Source organism: Diabrotica virgifera, chromosome 9 (genome assembly GCF_917563875.1).
Source record: "Diabrotica virgifera virgifera chromosome 9, PGI_DIABVI_V3a".
Classification (NCBI taxonomy): Eukaryota; Metazoa; Arthropoda; class Insecta; order Coleoptera; family Chrysomelidae; genus Diabrotica; species Diabrotica virgifera.
This window is the reverse complement of record NC_065451.1, coordinates 155843542-155866907: the sequence shown is the minus strand read 5'-3', so window position 1 is coordinate 155866907 and position 23366 is coordinate 155843542. Positions and strand designations below refer to the sequence as shown.

The 23366-nt window shown below is 32.9% G+C and overlaps 1 protein-coding gene across 2 annotated transcripts in view; it reads left to right on the top strand.

The window, feature by feature from the left end:
• LOC126891727 (uncharacterized) overlaps positions 1-13935 on the top strand; it is a 201950-nt gene extending 188015 nt beyond the window's left edge. For both annotated transcript variants that reach the window (XM_050660993.1, XM_050660992.1), the window contains one exon: positions 13648-13935. In XM_050660993.1, coding sequence (XP_050516950.1) covers positions 13648-13898 — 251 coding nt within the window. In that variant the 3' untranslated portion in view covers positions 13899-13935. The remainder of the gene's footprint in view (positions 1-13647) is intronic.
• Positions 13936-23366: the final 9431 nt, after the last annotated feature.

Sequence of the window (23366 nt, the reverse complement as noted above, 5' to 3'; positions counted from 1 at the left end):
AACCGATTTTACATAAACTCGCTGATATTTTCGTGCGTCTAGTTGGCTATTTTACTGAATTAGGTAGATACTATTAACAAATATTTCTATTTTTAAAAAATATAAATGGAATTATTTCATAGTAGTCATAAAATATTTATTTACAAATTTTAACTGTTACCAATGGTAACAATGGTTACATGGACGCTTCGCCAGTGCTATAAGTGTTGGTAAAACGGGAAATAACATAGAGGTAAAACGGGATAAGAATTTTGCACAAATGATATATTCTTAAAGTTAATTTTTATAAAAAAAACTGAAACAAAAGATTATTAGACATTATTTGCACACATCACATACAAATGTGTCCTCGTCATCCTCGGCACCGGCGCAAGCGTCATGCGCCCATTTATGGCAACAAGAGCACCTTATCCAACCCTCGCCGGGCCTGTCTTCTAAGAAATTGTTGCTGCAATATAAACATGCGACGTTGACTTCTTCAGTTTCGGATTCACTACTGCTACTTTCCTTCTTCATATACTTCTTCCTTTTCCCTCTTGTAACTTCAATATTATCCAACTCCACTGACTTGTTTTTATTCTTAATGTTTATTTCTGAAGACTGTTTATTTCGGCTACTGCTTTGAAGAGATTTAATTTTTGTATTAGCATTAATTTTTTTAACGCTCACTCTTTTATTTTTCCCTTCTTGCTCTTTAAAAAACTTCTCTAATTCTTCTTTGTAAGGGGTACTTGTGAGAATAGCCGCTTTATCTTTCTTCACCTTCCTTGTTTTTTTCGGAGCTACCTTATCTGCCGTCTTTGGGTAGGGGGCAATTTTTTGAGGAGAAATATAGTGGTGAATTTTGCTAGTGGATGGTCTAATATCGTCTTCAACTGGAAAATCATTTTCCTCGAATTCGATTGAACCCAGTGGCTGCCCTATTTGTCCGATTTGTTCCATTGGCGTAACTTCCCTAGGAATTTCAATAGAATCTGTGCGTTCTGGGGGCTCTTCCGATAATACTGCGCCATCGTCTCCATTAGGCTCAGTTAATGGTCTCTCTGTAGGCAGAGAAGCTGCAAACATGTTATCTGTGAAGACAGTACGGTCTACTGGATAATTCCGGTCTTCTTGAACCCATTTATGGCGTTCAACGGTGTTGAAGCTTGTAGATAAGCATGGCCAAATAATGAACCAATTTGAGGTAGAGTTACACACTTGCCTGGATTTTGCCTCAGCCAAACTTCCACTTGTGCAGTATAAAAGGTACTTAGCGGTGCCATAAACGAAACATCGAGCGTCTGAATACGGTGACTGCAGTGTGGAGGTAAACATAAAATTGTCACACCATTCTCCCTTGCTTTTTCTATAGCGGCAATATTTTGAGTGTGGGTTTTGTGTCCATCGAGTATAAGCAATGCTGGATTGTCTTTAGAGGCTTGAGTGTGGATGAGGAAGTGATCAAACCATTTAGTGAATAGATCAATCTGCATCCAGCCAGATTTATGTGTTACCCCCAAAGTTCCTGGTGGAACGCCATGCATAAAGTGCTGCTGCATATTTACCCTGGGAAAATGATCATCGGTGGGATGGATATTCCACTAGCGCTCATGCAGATCACTGCAGTCGATAACTCACCACGCTCTGCTGATGTGAGTTTACCCACTTGTTTTCTACCTCTCAAGGCCACTACCTTTGATGGACGCCCTTGCACTGTTGTGATCCCCGTTTCGTCCACATTGAAAATTCGATTTGGAGTAAACTTCATCTTATCTTGAAGGGGCTCCAAAATATCAAAAAAAAAGTTATTGCTTGTTTGTTGAAGTCTCGAGCCCTAGCTGCAGAAGTAGCTTCTGGCAATCGCAAAGAGAGCTTATGTCGCTGCAAAAACGAACGTAACCAGTGCCATCCAGCTAGTTTGGTGGTCTTGTTGAAATGATGTTCGATATTATTAATTTCAGCCAATTGGAATGCAAGACTACGAATACTTCTTGTTGTTATTCTACTACATTCTACATATTCTACTAACTTTTGTTCCAATTCCACCGGGAATGTTAACTTCCTGCTGCCAAGTTTCTTTGCGGTTCCTTTTGCTACTTGATTTGTATCCTTAAATCTTTGTTCTAGTGTTGACTTGGGAACATTAAACGTTTTCGCAGCACTCAGAAAACCATGAGTACCATCTCGTACAGACTCCAGGGCTCTAGCCATCGACTCTTCGGACCACGAATTGCGGTTAGATTTCCTTTTATAATTGGAAGGCATCTGGAAATAAATGAAATCATATATAAAAGAGATATGTAGGTAAAACAGGATATCCCGTTTTACCTTTACATGGGAATTCCGTTTTACCTACACTCTACAGCCACACTTTTAAATTTAGCTCGTAAGGACTGTGTGACACTGGCAGCAGAAGTTCATGCATGAAATCTAACCTAACCTTATCGAGTTCGCGTAAACACAGCCGCGACTGAATACCATGCGTTTTGCACATGCTAGGAACTCGTTAGGATATCATAAATATCAGCTCGACCCTTTACATAAATCATAAAAAAATAATACTTACGTTTTACTTGCAAAATTGCACCGACGACAACACACATCAACAATAACCGGTATGCGTCACACTTAGCCGTAGGAAAACTAAACTAGCGACGTTGCCGTGTTGTCCAAAATAGCATTTCCCGTTTTACCTACATATCCCGTCTTAGGCCCACCTCCCCTATTTTAAGTTTGGCTATCCAACGTATATTATGGACATATGTAGTAAGCTTCATTTTTTGCGTTTTTATGTTGCCCACGGAATGTGAGTTATCATATCCGTGGACAGTCACATCTGTAATGAATAATATTGAAAGTCTGTTTTTAATCAACATATTAGAAATAACAAAAGAAATTTTAGATGAACGATTTGTTATGTTCTATTTATTATCTGTCGTAGATATAAAATTAATTTAGTCTGAACAGCTATTAATTTACATAGGTTTAAAGCTTGTCACAAAATATTTGTCATGTCCGTGGACCTACTTAATACGTTGTACAATTCGCGCATAAATATACTAAATTACCACAAATGGCTACCAGATGGCGAGGCAAGCATAAAACCAAACAAATTGTTAAACGCATCAGTGAAGTTATTTCAACAGGAATTTTGCGTATACAAGGTGTCCCCGAAAATAGTGCGTTCTTAAAGGTATAGGTAAAAGGCACAATGTAGAGCAAAAAAGTCATTATAACATTTTTCTCTAAATTGATTCGTTTGACCAAGAAACGAAAATATATTTTGATATGCAAATTGAAGTCTGGCAACAACGCGCAACTCAAAAATCTAAAGATTAAAAAAGTAGGTGTAGGTTAGTTGCATCTGGTAGGTAAAATAATGTAAATATCAACCAAACCCATATCCATTATTTTGCAGGTAGGTACCTAAGATGTCAACAACCAGGAAAATCACACCTCAAAGTAAATAAACAAGGGGTTATTAGGTTAAATTTCCACAGTCACAGCAAGTTCTTCTAGGCTACGTTGCCATGTCATTTAAATTTATGAAAATAAAAATTCGCTTATATGGAGAACAATTTAATTTTTTTCTTGGAAACGGTTAACTTTAGAAAAAAAATGTTATAAGACTTTTTTGTTCTAAATTATGTATTATATCCATACCTTAAAGGAACGCCCTATTTTCGGCGACACCCTGTATGACATAGTAAAAACATTTTCTAATCTCAAAAATCTGATCTCTAGATTGTTAGTAACGTGTTTTTTGTCACGTCCATGAACGTCATACCCACGGATTCTTGTTTTCCACGGACGTAACAAAATATCCACGGACGTGATTTATTTTACAAGTACCATTATATTTTATTAAACCAAAATAAAAAAAGAAAAGGTGAAACTTAGTTTTTCTACAATCACTTGATAAAGAAGACTTTTTCCCTTGTCAATGGCAACGAAAAGTTGACGTTTACTGAGTACCGTCACTTTATCGCTCTAGCGCGTTAAAATTTAATTACCGCGCGTCGTCCGTAGCAACCGTACAACCATACAATACAAACAAGCTGAAAATTCAAACTGAAAGATATTAAAGTTAATGTTGTGACAATATAATGACAGATTTAAAATAGTTACAATAAAGTTAATGATTTAAAAATAGTTTTATTTTATTAAGTGGGTGTAGAAAAAATGTTGTATGTGTTACAAGCACAAAGTGACATTATTGCTTTCGAGTAATTACTGCGTTCCGCTTCGGGTCACCAGGTAACTACTCCAGGGAAATAAGGTTTTTGTCGGGACACTTGAGCAGCCAGGTTGCAAATGGGTTTTTTGGATACTATATACCTAATACATTATACATACAAAAATGCCCGTCACAGTTCGGACGAGAATTTTACTTATTAACAAATAAGGGTCAAATATGGCAGTTTTTTCGTTTAAATCGCTACAGGTAAAAATAGGATAATTAAATATCTTATTTATAGTATTCTTCTTTTAGTAGATGAGCCAATGTTTAAAACGGCAGTTTTTTAATTTTGGTCTGATCATTTGTTCCTTCGAAAATTGCAAAATAAAACTAAAATTTCGAAAATAAAAAATTTGCTATAACTTTTCAGAAAGTGACCTTACGACTTTTATATTTCACAAAAAGTTGACTCAAAGAGTCCATATACTGAACAAAAAATTTTAAGACGATTCGCCAATTAGTTTATATTTTATTCAATTTGTTTATCCCAAAGAGCTTTTTTTGTAATGTTATTGTTCAGAAAATAATAATTATATAGAAATTCTGTGAAAACCACATGAAAGAACAATAGTCTTTTTTTCAAATTATTGAAGAAAATCATTAAAAAGTAATTTTTGTCACTACGAAAACATTTTACTAAAATAGAGTCATTTTTGGCTTGAAAACAATTGGAATAGCTTTGTTAATATTGAGTGTAGAGTAAATTTACCTTAGAATTTCAAAAGCTGGTATTTTTACACAAATTTTCAAAAGAAAACTTTTCGCCTATGTTAATTACGGTCAAAGTTAGCCACTTTTATTATTTAATTCACAGTTACTTCAATATACATAAAATTCTCCTGTAACAGTGTTAGTTACCATACTACTCCGAAACGGCGTGGCGGATTTTTATGAAATTTTAGTATATCTTATGGGACTGAGAATAGGTTTTAATCTATTTTTCATACCCATAAGTTATAAGCGGGGGTTGCCCCCTGACATTTTTTTAAATTTTTTTGGACAAAATTGTCTATCTTAATTTTATATGATGTAGGATTAAAAAATACATACAACCCTTAATTTACACTTTTCCATCACCAACCCCTATTTGTTAATACCCATCTATAATATTTACATCTATAAAACTCTCCTGTCACAGTGTTAGTTGTCATACTCCTCCGAGACCGCTTGACCGATTTTTATGAAGTTACATATGTATATTCGGTAGGTCTTATAATCGGTCGTAATGTATTTTTCATATCCCTCAGTGATAAATGGAACTCCCCCTAACATTTTGAAATGTTAGGTGGGGATTTACGTACATAACGTACTCTACAAGACTACGAGTACATACAATTTAAAAAAATTATGATCAAAATCCATCAACAAGCTCTGGAGATATTAATTGCAGCATATGTTTGAAGAATCAGTTTAATTGTTTTAGTGCACGGATTTTAATAATTCATTTCCATCGACCACAAATCGATTTCGTTAGAACGTTACTTTAAAGCTTTATTAACAACTCTGTTAAAGCTTAAAGTTTACTCAAACTTTTACACATAAACTATATACCTTCAACTTCGAAAAAATGGCGCTAGTTGGGTTGCTTAATTGTTATAAACAAAGTAGCTGTCAATTAAATAAAAAAAGTGGCTAACTTTGACTGTAATTATCCTAGGCAAAAAGTGTTTTTTTCAAAATTCGTATAAAAATACCAGCTTTTAAAATTCCAAAGTAGTTTTAATCTAAAGTCAATATTAACAAAGTTATTAAAATTGTTTATGAACTAATACTAGAGTAAAATGTTTTCTGAATGATAAAAATGAGTTTTTAATGATTTTTTTAAAATACTTTGAAAACATGGCTTTTCTTCTTTCATGTGGTTTTCACAGATTTGTTATTACATTACTATTTTCTGAACAACAATATTGCGAAGAAAAAGCTCATTGGGATAAACAAATTGAATCAAATTTAAACTGATTGACGAATCGTCTTAAAAATTTTTATGCATTATACGAACTGTTTGTCTCAACTTTTTGTGCAATATGAAAGTCTTAAGATCATTTTCACAAAAGTTATAGCAATTTTTTTATTTTCGAAATTTTAGTCTAATTTTGCAATTTCTGAAGCAACCAATAATCGAACCGAAATTCAAAAGCTGCCATTTTAAACCTTGGCTCATCTGCTAAAAGAATAATAGTATAAATAAGATATTTAATTACCCTATTTTTACCCGTAGCTATTTAAACGAAAAAACTGCCATTTTTGACACTTATTTGTTAATAACTAAATTTCTCGTCCGAACTGTGACGGGCATTTTTGTATGTATAATGTATTAGGTATATAGTACCCAAAAACCAATTTGCAACCTGGCTGCTCAAGTGTCCCGAACATGGTATATTTTTGCCTTATTTCCCTGGAGTAAACTACTCTCAAGCAATAATGTATCACTTTTCGCTCTTAATACATAAATAATTATTATTGCTTACTAAATATAAAACTAAATAATTCGCATTATGTTTTATGTACCCTACGTACATAAACATCAGAAATAAACATATTTTGTCAAGTCAGTGCTCACATCTTGCCTGTGGACTATACATTTTTTTAATTTACGGAAAAATACTTTATATTTAGCTTGACAGCTACCATTTCTGTAACAAATGGCTATATCTCAGTCAAGTCTAATCTATCTAATCAGCCCTAAACATCCATCTTTGGATATAGGCCTCCTCTTCCTTCTTCCATGCCTGTATATCTTGGGCAATTTGCTTCCATTTTGACCCAGTGTGTTTCTTCAGGTCATCTGACCATCGCATCTGTGGCCTTCCCCTTTTTCGTTTGTGGTTCCATGGTGTCCAATGTATTACCATCTTAGTCCATCTTTCATCCTTCTGCCGTAGGGTGTGTCCGGCGAACTTCCATTTAAGCTTTGCTACTTGGGTAGAGACGTCTTTCACTTTTGTTTTGTTACGGATCCATTTGTTTCTTTTCCTGTCTGATAATTTAATGTTCAGCATTTGTCTTTCCATGGCTCTTTCTGTCTTTGCTATTTTTTCCATATTCTCTTTTGTAAACGTCCATGTCTAAGAGCCATATATTAAAACAGGGAGTATACATTGATTGAAGACTTTTGTTTTTAGGTATTGCGGGTATTTTCTGTTCTTTAGAATATAAGACAGTTTTCCGAATGATGCCCAGGCCAACCTTATTCTTCTCTTTATTTCTTCGGTCTGATTTTCTTTATTTAATCTAGTGATTTGTCCTAGATATATATATTCTTTTACTTGTTCTATTCTTGTTTGTGCCACTGTAATTACTAGTTCTTCTTGTTGATTGGTCATGGTTTTTGTTTTACTGTAATTCATCTTCAGTCCTATCTTTGTCGATTCTCTATCTAGTTCTTTTATCATTCTTTGTAATTCTTCACTTCTTTCTGCTATTAATACAATATCATCAGCATATCGTAAGTGATTCAGATATTGCCCGTTTATGTTTATACCCAAACCATCCCAGTGCAGTTGTTTGAACACATCTTCTAGCGCTTGGTTGAATAGCTTGGGCGAGATGGTATCAGTCAAGTTACGAAATAAAAATAGTATATTATGCAACGAGCATTTAATGATGGTCATTATGAAGAGAGTATGATGGTTACGAAACGAGCCGTATGCGGCGAGTTTCGTATAGAGTACGAGCTTCATAATGATAATTAAATGCAAGTTGTATACACTATTTTTTCTATGATCATTCACAACCAAAAATATATTCAAATTTATTAATTTTGTAACACAAATAAATTCAGTAGTTTGTCAGTTTGACGGTTTGTTTACATATTGAGAACTGTCAAAGCGTATGTATTTGACTTGCCATTGGTCACTGCGCGTGTACCACCTTTATCGCGAATGCCATATCGCGATTCTATTGGTTAAATATCTGTATCTTAATGAAAATCTGTATCATAATGAAGTTCATTATGATACAGGTAGTGACATCATAATTGATATATTATAGTATGAGACATTTATTCTCCATATTATTCTCCTCGACACCGTAAGGTACAAGCGGACGGCTTAAGTAAGTAAGTATGAGAATAGAAAAATATATTTAATGAATCTTAATTATTTTAAAACTTTGTGGTAAAATCTGCCAATTTATTAAGAATGGCTCATAATATAATATTTATAGTATGGTGCAAATGGGAGGAATAATTTCGTTATTTCGTAAGCCGGTAAAAATACCGAAACAGGTCGATTTTTATTTTGAAATTTTAATTTTTGGGCATATATATCACACTAGTAACGACATACATCTGGGCGTGATGACCTAATCGATGATTTTTTAAATGAGAACAGGGGTAGAGCCTAAGGCTCGACGCACATTTGCGTGTTTTCAAGATGCGAGCAAGCTGCTTGTTTTCAACCAAGTTTCCTGCCAACACATATTTGAGCTGGTTTCTCGGGGTCAATACACGCCAAAAATAAACAGCTATACAGTGATGAGCGCACTAATAACCGGCAAAGCAACGCAAAAGATGGAAACATATTAAGTTGTAAGATAAAAAAGGATGAACCTAGTAGAGGTGTTAAATTTAGCGATAGTAACTTAAAAATTGACATTATATTGATTGTTTCCCACCTTTAGACGTATCGGACGAGTTTGAGAAATGCCACTGTCACAGTGAAAAGTTTTCGTTGACATACTCCTCTGATACGTCTAAAGGTGGGAAACAATCAATATATAATGTCAATGTATATGTTACGATCGCTAATTTTAACACCTCTACTAGTTTTATTTCTTTTTATCTCAAAATTTAATGTTTTCCATCTTTTGCGCTATTTTGCCGGTTATTATATATCTACGTTGACATCGATCGCGCTGTCAATGTGTACTGAATGATTTCCCATCACAGACTGCCAAACCGCCTGACTTGTTTACATGTGGCGTGCACGTGGCTGTGTAAAGTTTGTTTAGCAGTAAATGGTTGACTTCAATGGTCAATACTTGTACTGGTACTTCAATAGTATAAATAGACCGGTTTCAGGTAAAATTTAAATATGATTGAATGTTTGATTTTCTATAATTTTAGCAATCAAAATAGATGTAATTTATTTTAAAAATCATTTGAAAACATTATTTTCGGGTATATAAGGCAAAGCAATATATTTTACATCCGTTTTTTTGTTTTTGTCGTCGTAATTATTGTAAATTTTGTGGATCTTTTGCTTTATTATAGGAGTACCGTCTAGTCAGTGTTAATTGTCAAAAGACCAACTCTGTCTACCTGGTTTGCTTATCGCTCCGGACCGGTCTTAACAATGGACCAATTCAGATAAATTTAATAATATTTACGACCGCACTTATTGAAGTCAACCATTTACTGCTAAACAAACTTTGGCAGAAACTGGCGTGCTCTCGGTCCACGACGCTGGCAAGTCACTTGCAAGCAACTTGCACGCCGCGGCTCAGCTCGAGTGTGCAGTGAATAAATTCAACTCATGTACTGCTGAACCCCCAGCGATTGCACGTACATAATATAGTGCGTTCTTTAACGGTAAAATATTGCAAGACCTCTAAATTCTAAAGAACCGCTCCGATTTAGAACAAATTTTGCAAATAAGCTCATCTTGTCCTCTTCTTCAAAAGTGATGTGACTACAATGTGTGCTTTTTATTTTTAAGGGGCGAAAACTACCCTTTTTTAACAAAAGTTAAAAACAGCCGATATAAGCGTTATTTAAATCTAAAGTATGTGTAGGTATGTTAAATAGTATGTTAAATATAGGAATTTGATTTTTTCTCATATTGAAATGTATTTTATAGTTTACAACTATTTTTAAACCCTTAAAAACTACCCTCTAAATAAGAATTTGTATAAAAAATATTTTCTAACTTTAAATTAGGTAATGCTGTATTTTGTAGTGATTTAAACTTTATTTTATGTTTGCAATTTAGTTTATTAAGTATTTAATATTTTCAACCCTTAAAAACTGCCCCTACAAAGGCATTTATTAGATCATTCACTCACGGTAAAATATTGCAAAACCTGTGAATTTTAAACAACCGCTTGGGTTAACATGAAATTTGGCATTCACATAGCTAATAAGTCAACGAAAAAAAGTTATATAGTACCGATGTGTGCTTTTACCCTGGGGTGAGTTTCACCCCTTCTCGGGAGTGAAAAAATATAGGTCCAAAATAAGTCCGGAAATGGATAAACTGACTAATTCTAAGCAACTTTTGTTCTATAGAGTTTTTCACCAAGTCAATAGTTTTCGCGTTATTTGCTAGTGAATATGTTCATTTTTAAACAAAAGAACCACGTTGTTAGACGGTTTTTCGGAAATAATTCAAAAAGTAAGTATTTTATCTCAACAATATTCCGAGCAGAAATATAGATTATAAAAAACTAAAAAAATCTGTGTATGTATGATATTTGGAGACCTAGTAGAACCAGAGTCGTAGCTAATGAATTTCCAAGATACTTTGTTGAGATTTCTCTTATAAAGTGAAGATTTATTGATTGATCTAAAACCGGTTGAGATATGCAAATGAAATTTGGTGGGTTTTAAGAGGTAGTTATTACGCATTTGTTGACAGACTTACTATTAAGAATTATATATTTTCCATTGGCGCGCGTACGGGTAGTGGTCTGAATTAAAAAAATAGTACGCCACTGAGATATTTCAAATTAAAAAGCCTTTTTAAGTTACTTATTTAATTGGTGACAGAAAATATATCTTTCCTTTTTTTCATACAATGCGCCATTTTCATAAAAAAATAAAATACTTATATCAACGCTTAAAAAGCATTCGACAAGTTTCAATATGGTTCTTTAACGATAACTTCTGCAGTTTTCAAGATATTTCATTGTCCCAAAGCTTATTTTGTGGGGAATTGTATGCGCTAAAAGTTTTCATTGGAAAAAAAGAAATGGAAAAAAATTGGAAAAATTGGAAATATGTTGCTCAGGATAGAGACCGATGGAAGGAGTTGGGAGAGGCCTATGTCCAAACGTGGACGATAGAAGGCTAAGAAGAAAAGTTTTCAAAAGTTGGACTTTCTGGAGATCTTTAATTTTTAAAGCATGCGATTCAAAGAGCTTAGAAAACTGCTTCTCACACTTACGTGCAAAATTAAAATATAAATATCTCACTCAGTTTTTATTATAGAGATATTAAAAAAACTGAAAAAGTTTTAGTATGAAAAATAGTACATTTTAGTATTAAACTATATTTTTCAAATTTCTTTTAGTTTTCAAGTAATTTTGAAAAAATGGAAAATATTTATAAAATATCAAAAAATAATTTAACACTAAATTGAATTTTTTTTCAAACCTAAGCAATTTAAACTGGTTAAAATCTCAGAACACATAGTTAGTTTATAAATATACCTAATTTTTTATGGAATAATGTTAATTTTTATTTTTGTGGAAAATTCACCAATTTAAGTAATTATTCTTTTATTTTTTCAACGACATAATCGTTTTGTTTTTGTAATAACTCGGCCATTTTTTATCTAAATCACTTTTAACGTAGTATTTTTTAAAGGTATCAATAAAATCTTTAAAAAATGTCTGCATAATTTTTTTCTAAACATCTCCATTTCTTGCGTTATTTACTGATAAAATGTTTGATTCAAGGTTAATTCGAAAAAAAAACCCGATTTTAAGTAGGCTGTAACTTAGGTTGTGTTATTGCTTTAATGATTTAAAGAACACCACCCCTATTTACCAATATTAAAGGTTTCTTTTTGATTATAATGACTTTTTCGTAAAAATGCATAATTTCAGAGTTATTTTGAAAATTCACTCAAAAACATGCATTTTTCATATAGGAAATCATTAATTTCGATCGTGAATAACTTGCTAAATAATATCAATTTAGCGAAAAAGTCGTATATAAGATTTTTTACTCATAATTGAAATATCTATCAACTTCCGAGGTTATGATGAGGTTAAATATTTCCACCCCCGAGAAGGGGTGGTACCCACCCCCAGATCAAAAGCACACATCGGCACAATATCACTTTTTTTCTTTGACATATTATGTATATGTCTGCCAAATTTCAAGTTAATTCAAACGGTTCTTTAAAATTTACCGCAAAAACCGTCAAAGAATGTACTAGTAGCTTACTCGCAGCTTAAAAGCACGCAAAAGTACATCGAGCCTTACTCTTAGCTTCAACTTCAAATCTCTTGTGCATAGCATTCTTCTCAGTTTGTTAAAATTTGCTCTAGTCTTTTCTATTCTGATTTTAATTTCCTGGAATTAATCATTTGTGGAGTTGATCATTGTTTCAAGATATATTTCAGAATTTGTTTTTCAAAACATGCATAAATTGTACATGTCATATTGTGTTGAATGCTTTATTATAGTCAATAAAACACAGATTTTGATTGACGTTCATGCACCTTTGTATCAGTATCTCTCTCTTCAATCCTGACCCCCCGGAGGGAGTGTAGTGGTCGACGTGATGTCATGTATTGTCTGTCTCCAAAGATCTCTGTCTCTGGTCATTTCTTTTAACTCATGCATAGGTCTTTTGCATATTCCCGTAATTTGATCGATCCATCTTGTTGGGGATCTTCTTCGTGATCTTCGACCTTCCACCTTTCCTTGTATGTATAATAAATCTTTCCATGTGTTCTGTGTTTGCTCTCATAACATGTCCAAAGAATTTTAATTGTTGGAGATGGACTTTACTGGAGAGTCGTTGGCTAACTTTTAGCTCTCTTAAAATTGAATTATTTGTTCTATGGTCGGTCCAAGGAACTCGTAGCATTCGTCTCCAACAGAACATTTCAGTGGCGTCTATCTTTCTTCTTTCCGAATTTCTCAGGGTCCAAGATTCACATATGTAGGTCAGTATTGGGAATATTAAGCAGTTGATCAACCTCATCTTTAACGCTATTGAAATTTGAGAGTCCTTACATATTGTGGTCATTATTGCTGTGGTGACTTTTGCTAAATCACATCTACGTTTTATTTCTTCCTGTAGTGACCCTGTGTTTGTGATTAATGACCCCAGATATAAATATGAGCTCACAACCTCAAACCGATCAATTGTGGTTATATGTGGATGATTGTTATGTAGTCTGTCCACTATCACGATCTTTGTCTTTGATATGTTTAATTGCACACCAAATATTTGACTTTCGTTTTCAACCAGTCGTATAAGATCAATCAGCTCTGCTTGACTATTTGCAACAGGGCTGTGTCATCTGCGAAACGTAGGTTGTTTATTTTATGACCATTTATTGAGATGCCTTTTTCCCATCCTTCAAGTGCTCTTCTCATAATATGCTCTCCATATATATTGAATAATTGTGGAGATAGTATACATCCCTGTCTGACACCCCGTTCTGACATCCTGGTCTATATTAAGTGAAAAAAGATATTCAAGTGTTTTCTTAGATACCGCTAATTATTTTGTTTTTTGTTGTTGTAGAAGCTCCACCACCAGTTCTAACCTGTCCAACTTCACAAAATTTGGTGACCGAAAATGGCACGGATAGGGTTCATGTACGGTTCTCATCGCCAATCACAGATGTCAACTGGAAATATGTGACGAGTTTTCCGAGCTGGGCCAAAGATTTAGAAGGGACACTAACGAAAGGCAAACATGACATTAGATTTACTGTCAAAGATCCTGCTACGAGACTGTTTTCATCGTGTTACTTTATTATAAATGTAGATTAGGATTAGAATAATTATATAATGTTTGTACTAAGAAAAATGAGTTTTTCATATTTTTTTCAACCCTTCTAATCTTTAATTAGACATCTGTCAGGCCAATAGACACCAGTAGCCAAGAAATTATAGTCTAAGAGCTAGTGAACCCTCCGAGTAACGGTCTTCCTGTAAGGCTAGAAATTTGTCTAGTGATAAGTCATAGCACACCAAGGCTACAAACCATGACCTGGCAGGCATCAGCCCTGCACGTGTATCTACCAGGTGAAACTAAACGTGCATAGTTTAGGGTAAAAATAAACGTTCTCCTGTAAAGTTTAAATTTAGGTATGTGTTTGAGTAAGTTATTTAGAAGAAATATGTACAATGACAGGCGATTCTGAACAACATAAGACCTTGCCAAGCGAGAAGAAAGATTAGGGTTTTTTCCTAAAATTATTTTCTTGCATCGATCAAATTTTTTTGGTTTTTTTGAATCATTCCAAACAGAAAAGATTTTTAGTGACTTTTCTCTTAGGTTAATAGTTTTTGACATATAAGCGATTAAAAATTTAAAAATTGCGAAATCAGCTATTTGTAACCCTGAATTGGACATTTAACTGATTATTTCATTCATAGGAGATTCTGACCAATAGAAAGCTACAGAAATCTGAATTAAATCGATAATTTTTGATAATCTCCCGTCGTTAAGTATATTACGTCAGATGCCCTTCGTTGCTACGAAAAAATACATTCAGTGACATTAATGACAATTAATGTTTTAAAAATTATAAAAGTGATGACTTTCAATCGTCAAATATTTATAAAAACTGTGTGTTTAATGGTACTTACATAAATAAATTACAATAAAATTTTGGTTTTGAATAGTTTTATTCATGAAATAATCGCAACAAATTGCACTCGACCTCTGAAATTAATATAGAATTTTTGCTCTCGTGACACTTTGACATAATTTCACTCGCCTTCGGCTCGTGAAATTAAAACTGTCAAAGTGTCACTCGGGAAAATTCAATAATTTCAGAGCTCTTGTGTAATTACTACTGAAAATTTCAATGTGGCCAAGGTAGGAAGATATTCTTTAAACATCGATTGATGAACTCCCGAAGAGTTTTTTGCAGTACAATATCGAAAACCCCTTCGTTTTTTAATTGCTAATCAAGCGGGTGCGACACTGTAGTATAAGTGAGGACGTTTGAGTTTGCATAAACTCATTATCTCGAGAATGGTCAAATTTTAAGGGAAACCCTCAGATAGGTCGATTTTTATTTAAATCAGGACTAATGGCATATATATATTACTAGTGACGTCATCCATCTGGACGTGATGATGTAATCGATGATTTTTTTGAATGGGAGTAGGGGTCGTGTGATAGCTCATTTGAAAGGTTATTTAATTATCTATTCAGTAATATAAACGTTTTAACATAATTATTTATACAGGGTGTGCAAAAAATGTTTCATCTTTTTTTGTAAATTATTATAAATATAAAATATAAAAAAATTTTGTACACCCTGTATAAATAATTATATTAATGGTTACATTACTGAATAGAGAATTAGATAACCTTTCAAATGAGCTATCACACAATCCCTACTCTCATTTTAAAAATCATCGATTACGTCATCACGCCCAGATGAATGACGTCACTAGTATTATATATACAACAAAAAGTCCTAATTTAAAAATAAAAATCGACCTGTCTGAGAATGTCTCTTCAAATTTGCCCATTCTCGAAAAAATGAATTTATGCAAACTCAAACGTCCTCACTTATACACCAGTGTCGAGCCCGCTTGATTAGCAATTAAAAAACAAAGGGGTTTTCGATATTGTACTGCAAAAAGCTCTTCGGGATTTCATCAATCGATGTTTAAAGAATATCTACCTACCTTGGCAACATTTAAATTTTCAGTTAAATGTCCGATTCAGAGTTAAAAATGGCTGATTTTGCAATTTTTAAATTTTTAATCGCTTATATGTCAAAAACTATTAACCTAAGAGAAAAGTCACTAAAGATCTTTTCTGTTTGGAATGATTCAAAAAACCTCAAAACTTTGTGCGATGCAAAAAAATAATTTTAGGAAACGCCCCTAATCTTTCCCCTCGCCTGGCAAGGTCTTATGCTGTTCAGAATCTCCTCTCATTGTACACATTTCTTCTAAATGACTTACTCAAACACATACTTAAATTTAAACTTTACAGGAGAAAGTTTATTTTTCCCATAAACTATGCAGTTTTCGATTCACCTGGTAGATACACGTTCAGGGCTGATGCGTGCCAGGTCATGGTTTTTAGCCTTGGTGTGCTAGGAATTATCATTATACAAATTTCTAGCTTTACAGGAAAACCGTTACTCCGATGGTTCACTAGCTCTTAGACTATTATACACGATATAGAAATGAAGTTCGAAAAGTCGGAAGAAAAACATAACGTCGAAGTCCGCTGTAATCATCATGCAAGACATAATAATTGAAAAGTCGCAAACAACAATGGATGACTGATGAAATATTAAGACTAATTTAAAATAAACGAAAACAAAAAAGTAACATCCAGTGAGGACCAAGTTCAGACTAACTCTTATATCCTTGCCATCCAATCCCAACTTTAATGGATATTATCATTTAGACCGGTCAGTATCGTCGGCCCCGCTAGCGCAATTATTCCGATTCGATTTTTTTTTGCACAAACTTACTCAAAAGGAGGTCCTTATAACATATCCACAGGGTGCGGGGCGGTGCCGTGGTCGAAAAATTTTTTAAACAATTTTTTTTAAACAAATTCACAAAACTATTTTTTTCATTTACCACAATGTTTTTTTGGTTATTTGGGTCATTCTGAGCAAAAAAGGTCTCTTGTCATTTTTCTCTAAAATTGACTGTTAACGAGTTATACGCGATTAAAAATTTGAAAAATGCAAAAATTGCCATTTTTAAGGCTTCATAACTCGATTAAAAATGATTATTATGAAATTCAAAAAGTGACAAAATCAAGATTCAAATACCTTCTTCAACGTCCTGAAGAGATTTTTGTCACTATTTTATTATAAAGCTGTTATTTTTAGTTATTAACAATTAGCGGTATAGTCCAACTGTATCGTCGCCCCCGTTAGCGGAACTATTTCGATTAGATTTTTTTGCACAAACTTACTCAAAAAGAGGTCTTTATAACATATCCACAGGGTGCCGGGCGGTGCCGTGGTCGAAAAATGTTTTAAACAATTTTTTTAAACAAATTCACAAAAATAATTTTTTCATTTCGAGTTATACCCCACATAACAATGATGTTCGTATCATGTTCTAAGCATATACTACCAACATTCGTCGGAGTATATTCTGTTTAATATATACGTAGTACAAGCATAGCATGTACCTTAAAAAACATTCTAAATTTCATGTTCTTTGCATATACTTTAAAGTATATTCTCGTACCGAATATACTGAGTACATTCCTGTACGTAGTAACTCGGAATAATCGTAAAAGTTTATTCTCAGAATATACCTTTATCGAATATTCTTAGCACATACTTATAAGTACATTCTTAACACATACTTATAAGTAGATACTATTCTTAGAATATACCTTTATCGAATATTCTTAGCACATACTTATAAGTACATTCTTAACACATACTTATAAGTAGATACTTTTAAAATATCTTAAAAATAATATGTATGTATAGTATAGGAAGTTTATCAACTTCGTTATATTTTAGAATAATTAATAAAATTTATGTATGTAGGTAGTATTGGACGAATTTCATTTCAAAATTGTTGTATAGTAAAAAAGTTTAAACATTAATTGTATTAACGGTTACATAGATAGATACTATTAAAAATTCGTTTTCATAATTGAAATGACTTTACCATTTCGAGTTTATCATGAATCATGAGTATTTTTATATCCTTGGAATTTGAATTTAGGTACATTTCGCAGAACCAAAACGTGCCAAACTGCACAACCAAAGGCTTTGGCGTTGCCAACCGTCGAGTAAGCTTTTTCCGTCAACTTACCTTAAAAATTCCCACTTTTATAAAAAAAACTTCCCTCCTGTTTACAAAATCTGAGAAAATATGTTTAATTATTTTCAAATATTTTGATTTTTTCTTAATATTTTACAATTTGGAATGGATAAGTTACCTTTTGAGTTAACTTCTTCCTTTTATCACCTTGTTGAAAATTCCCGCAAAAAGGGAAATTTCTCTCCGTTTGGCAACACTGACCACCGATGTTATTCCACAACACATACATTCATATCCCCCATCTGACCATTTCTTACTTGAATGGATCAGGGATAGGAAAAAACAGGCATTATTTCATTATTTGTATCATCTATGGATCTATGCAGTGTTGAGGATGAAGACGAATGATGTAGTACTAGGACTAAAGAACATACATACAATATCTTTATTGTAATATCTTTATTTTGTTTGCGGTGCTTCAAATTACATAAAATATAATCTATTTTAGTACATATAAGTATTATATAAATTTTAGTTACTTATGCATAGTTTAGTTTAGCTAAATATATAATGATTTATATAAATGACTAAAATTTATAAATATGTACTTACTTTTTAAGTAATATTGTAGAATGTAGGTACTAACTACATTCTCATTTGCAATTAAAATATGTAAATATAATAAGTATTTGGTAGAACCAGTAGAACCTAAGATGGGATTAGGTGATGCTGAAAACATACTTCTAAGCAATATAGCACTTGATAGCACTTTCTTAGAATATTCTTAAAAATATATATTCTTCCCATACAAAGATGTGCGGTAGTAGGTACGTTCTAAGTATATAGATAGAAGGTTTATAGCACTTCCTTGGAATATTCTAAAAAGTACCTTCTTGGTATAAACTAAAAAGATGTGCGGTAGTATGTTCTAAGTATACACATAGAAGGTTTATAGCACGTCCTTGGAATGTTCTAAAAAGAACATTCTTGGTAAATACTGAAAAGAAGTGCGGTAGTACATTCTAAGTATATACACAGAACGTTTAAGTACTGTAATGTAGTATATACTCAGTATGTGCTCTGAACATTCGCAATGGTAATTACGCATATTCTCAGTATATACTTTTTCTGAAAAGTATGTTCTATGAATCTACTAAGAACATGAAATTGTTATGTGGGACGCGATTAAAAATTTAAAAAATGCGAAAATGGCCATTTTCAAGGCTTCATAACTCGATTAAAAATTATTATCATGAAATTCAAAAAGTGACAAAATCAAGATTCAAATATCTTCTTCAACGTCTTGAAGAGATTTTTGGCATTATTTTATTACAAAACTGTTACTTTTAGTTATTAACAATTAGCGATATAGCCCAACTGCCGGCACCCTGTGGATATGTTATAAGGACCTCTTTTTGAGTAAGTTTGTGCAAAAAAATCTAATCGAAACAGTTCCGTTAACGGGGGCGACGATTCAGTTGGACTATAGCGCTAATTGTTAATAACTAAAAATAACAGCTTTGTAATAAATTAATGACAAAAATCTCTTCAGAACGCTGAAGAAGGTATTTGAATCTTGATTTTGTCACTTTTTGAATTTCATAATAATCATTTTTGATCGAGTTATGAAGCTCTAAAAATGTCCATTTTTGCATTTTTCAAATTTTTAATCGCGTATAACTCGACAACAGTCAATTTTAGAGAAAAATGACAAGAGACCTTTTTTGTTCAGAATGACCCAAATTATCTAAAAAAATTTTTGGAAATAAAAAAATTATTTTTGTGAATTTGTTTAAAAAAAATTGTTTAAAACATTTTTCGACCACGGCACCGCCCGACACCCTGTGGATATGTTATAAGGACCTCTTTTTGAGTAAGTTTGTGCAAAAAAATCAAATCGGAATAATTGCGCTAGCGGGGGCGACGATACTGCCCGGTCTAATTAGTTTGTGACGGGTAGTCCTTTCAGGACAACAGATTCAGTAAAACACAGGTTAAGACAAAATAAATGTATTAAGGATATTTATATATAGTTCAAAATTAAAAATAACAAAATAAAATATTCTATTTTCGCCGCTTTCCGGAGAAAGCTCCTTAGGCAGACATATTATGCAGAAGAAAAATAAAATTGTATTTATTACCATCAAAAGAAAATGCAATTAACGAAATAAAAGAAGCAATTACACATAGACTCGCACCTCCCTACTACACTTCACTCCAGTGTACCTAAGTACAAATACTCCCACAATCATAATATCAATAACTATGCAGACACCCATACAACTCCGAATCGGAGAAGGCGGTAACCGTTCACTCCACGGCTACATGGATCCTGTTCAATTACGAGCGGCGCATCTCTTCAATACAGGATTCCACCACCCAGGTTGGCCTACCTGTTCACTACACTCTACACTGGTTAGCCAGGGAGTCTAGAGCTTGATCGCCGCAAGGCTGATACTGATTATTCTTCTTCGGTTCATCGGTTCTCTCCTTAAATACACTCTCGGTTACTTAACGTTCCCGAAAACGGAGTCGGACAAGCCGAACTGAATCGACTACAAGGCACAGCCACATTGTCGATTGTCGATCTTTCGATGTATACGCGGTATGAATAGTACAAATGGATTTATTAAAAGTATTTTAGAAGTTTAAAACTTCTAAAAATCTTATAAGTTTTAAAAGTATTTAAAACATTGTTTGTTTTAAATCAGTGTTCATTATCACCTAATATATTATTCTAGAGGTATTTCTTTGTGGCATTTATGTAATTTATTATTCTAAATTGGAAATAAGCCACAGGTTAACTTAAACAATGATTGTATTAACGTTTCCACTTCGGACGTTTACATATAAAAGTTAGTTTTTAATAACTGTTTTCAGAAAATGTTTCAGGGTTTGAAAAATGTTGTATGTTGTGGTTGTGTTTTTTTTTTTGTAAAATTTATAACCAATAAATTATTTTTCTTTATTTATTTGTTACATTTACATACAAAAGTAGTTTTTAAGTGTTTCAAAAGTAGTGGTTGTGTTTTTTTTTGTAAAATTTATTACTAATAAATTACTAGTCAACAAATAAACAAAAAAATTTTGCGACAGATGTTAAAATGGCTATACCGTGGAGTTTAAAGCGCCTTGAATGCGAATTCAAACACTAAATTTTTTCACCACGTATAGATTTTGAGTTATCTTCTTCTTAAGGTGCCGTGCATTTCTGCGCAGGGATCCACGTGTACATTGTCTTGTCAGGTGAAATGTTAGATTTTGAGTTATAGAATGCATCAAATATTGCTGTTTATTATAAAAATCCTTTTATACTATATACACATAAGTTCAGAACTAGAAACAAAAACTATAGTAATCTTTTGTACACAATTTTGTGCATATCCCAATTTTCCCATAACACTATGTGGATTAACACGAACACACATTTTATCCTGCATAGTGAAAAACTAGGATAGCTCCTGGTTATATATACAGGGTGTCCCGAAAAGAATGGTCATAAATTATACCACACATTCTGGGGTCAAAAATAGTTCGATTGAACCTAACTTACCTTAGTACAAATGTGCTCACAAAAAAAGTTACAGCCCTTTGAAGTTACAAAATGAAAATCGATTTTTTTCAATATATCGAAAACTAATAGAGATTTTTTATTGAAAATGGACATGTATAATTCTTATGTCAGGAACATCTTAAAACAAAATTATAGTGAAATTTGTCCACCCCATAAAAAATTTATGGGGATTTTGTTCCCTTAAACCCCCCCAAACTTTTGTGTACGTTCCAATTAATTCATTATTGTGGTACCATTAGTTAAACACAACGTTTTTAAAACTTTTTTGCCTCTTAGTATTTTTTCGATAAGCCAGTTTTTATTGAGATGCGGCTTCTTGTTCAATATATTTACGTAAAAATTTTATGGGGGTTTTGTTCCTTTAAACCCCCCTAATGTTTGTGTACGTTCCAATTAAACTATTATTGTGGTACCATTAGTTAAACACAGTGTTTTTAAAACTTTTGTCTCTTAGTCTTTTGTTCATAAGTCACCTTTTATCGAGATGTAGCTTCTTTTTCAAAATATACCTAAAAATGTAAATTATAAATAAATTTTCAGATTATTAACAGGTCTCTATAACCGTACTTAACCATATACAAATATGTGGTGGATTCGACAAATATTCAAAATATCTCGATAAACACTGGCTTATCGAAAAAGTACTAAGAGGCAAAAAAGTTTTAAAAATAATGTGTTTACCTAATAGTGCCACAATAATAATATAATTGGAACGTACACAAAAATTTGGGGGGGTTTAAGGGAATAAAACCCCCATAAAATTTGTATGGGGTGCACAAATTTTACTTAATTTTTTTTTAAGATATTGCTGTCGTAAAAATGCCACATGTCAATTTTCAATAAAAAATCTCTGAGAGTTTTCGATATATGAAAAAAAATCGATTTTCATTTTGTAACTTCAAAGGGCTGTAACTTTTTTTGTGTGCACTATTGTATACCGGGTGGTGAATTGGAACACGGGCCATAGGAAACTCAATGTAAAATTCTAAACTGTTGAATTCCTGCTTCCCTAATTATTTTACATCGAAAGTCATAAGAAACTATTTGTAGAGAATTGAAATCTGTATTGAAAACAACTGTTAATATTGTTCTACGAACAATAATTATTCAAAATTTTGTAAAAATATAATACAATTTTCAGAGAAATACGCCAAAGTTACGCCACACACAGTGCAATAATGTGTATAAGATTGCATTCGGTGGCAATGAGTTTATTATATTAACAATTTGAACTGTCAATTTCTTTATTTATTTTATCATTTATTGTTTAAAACACAATAAAGTTGATCAGATACCCTCAGTTAAGGAGAAAGTATTAATAATAAAGATATTTTCTTCAGTCAATAGTGTGCTCACTGTCAGTTAAATAGTAACGTGTGGCCTAACATGCCCACATATACCTACTGCGGTAAATACATTATATTTTTCAAAATTTTGGAATGTGTTTAAATCGTAGAACAATTGTAACTTCTGTTTTTAATACAGATTTCAATCCTCTACAAATAACTTCTCATGACTTTTGATGTAACATAATTAGGGAAGCAGGAATTCAACAGTTTAAAATTTTACATTGAGTTTCCTATGGCCCGTTTTTCGATTCACCACCCTGTATAGGTAAGTGAGGTTCAATCAACCTGTTTTTGACCCCAGAATCTGTGGTATAATTTATGACCAATCTTTTCGGGACACCCTGTATAATATCGGTTTACAACGTTCTTCGACGTCTTCCGATTTCCAATCTCCATCTCGTTCTGTCATTCCATAGATCGTCCTCGAGTTCTCTGTCCCTGATTTCTCTATCAACTCCTTCTCTCCAACTTCTTCTAGGTCTTCCTGGTCTGCGCCTTCCTCTTGGTTGCCATTCGAGGATTTGTCTTGGTATTCTATTCTCCGCCATTCTCCTTACGTGTCCGTACCAGCTGAGTTGTTTCGTCCTGATGTCGTCA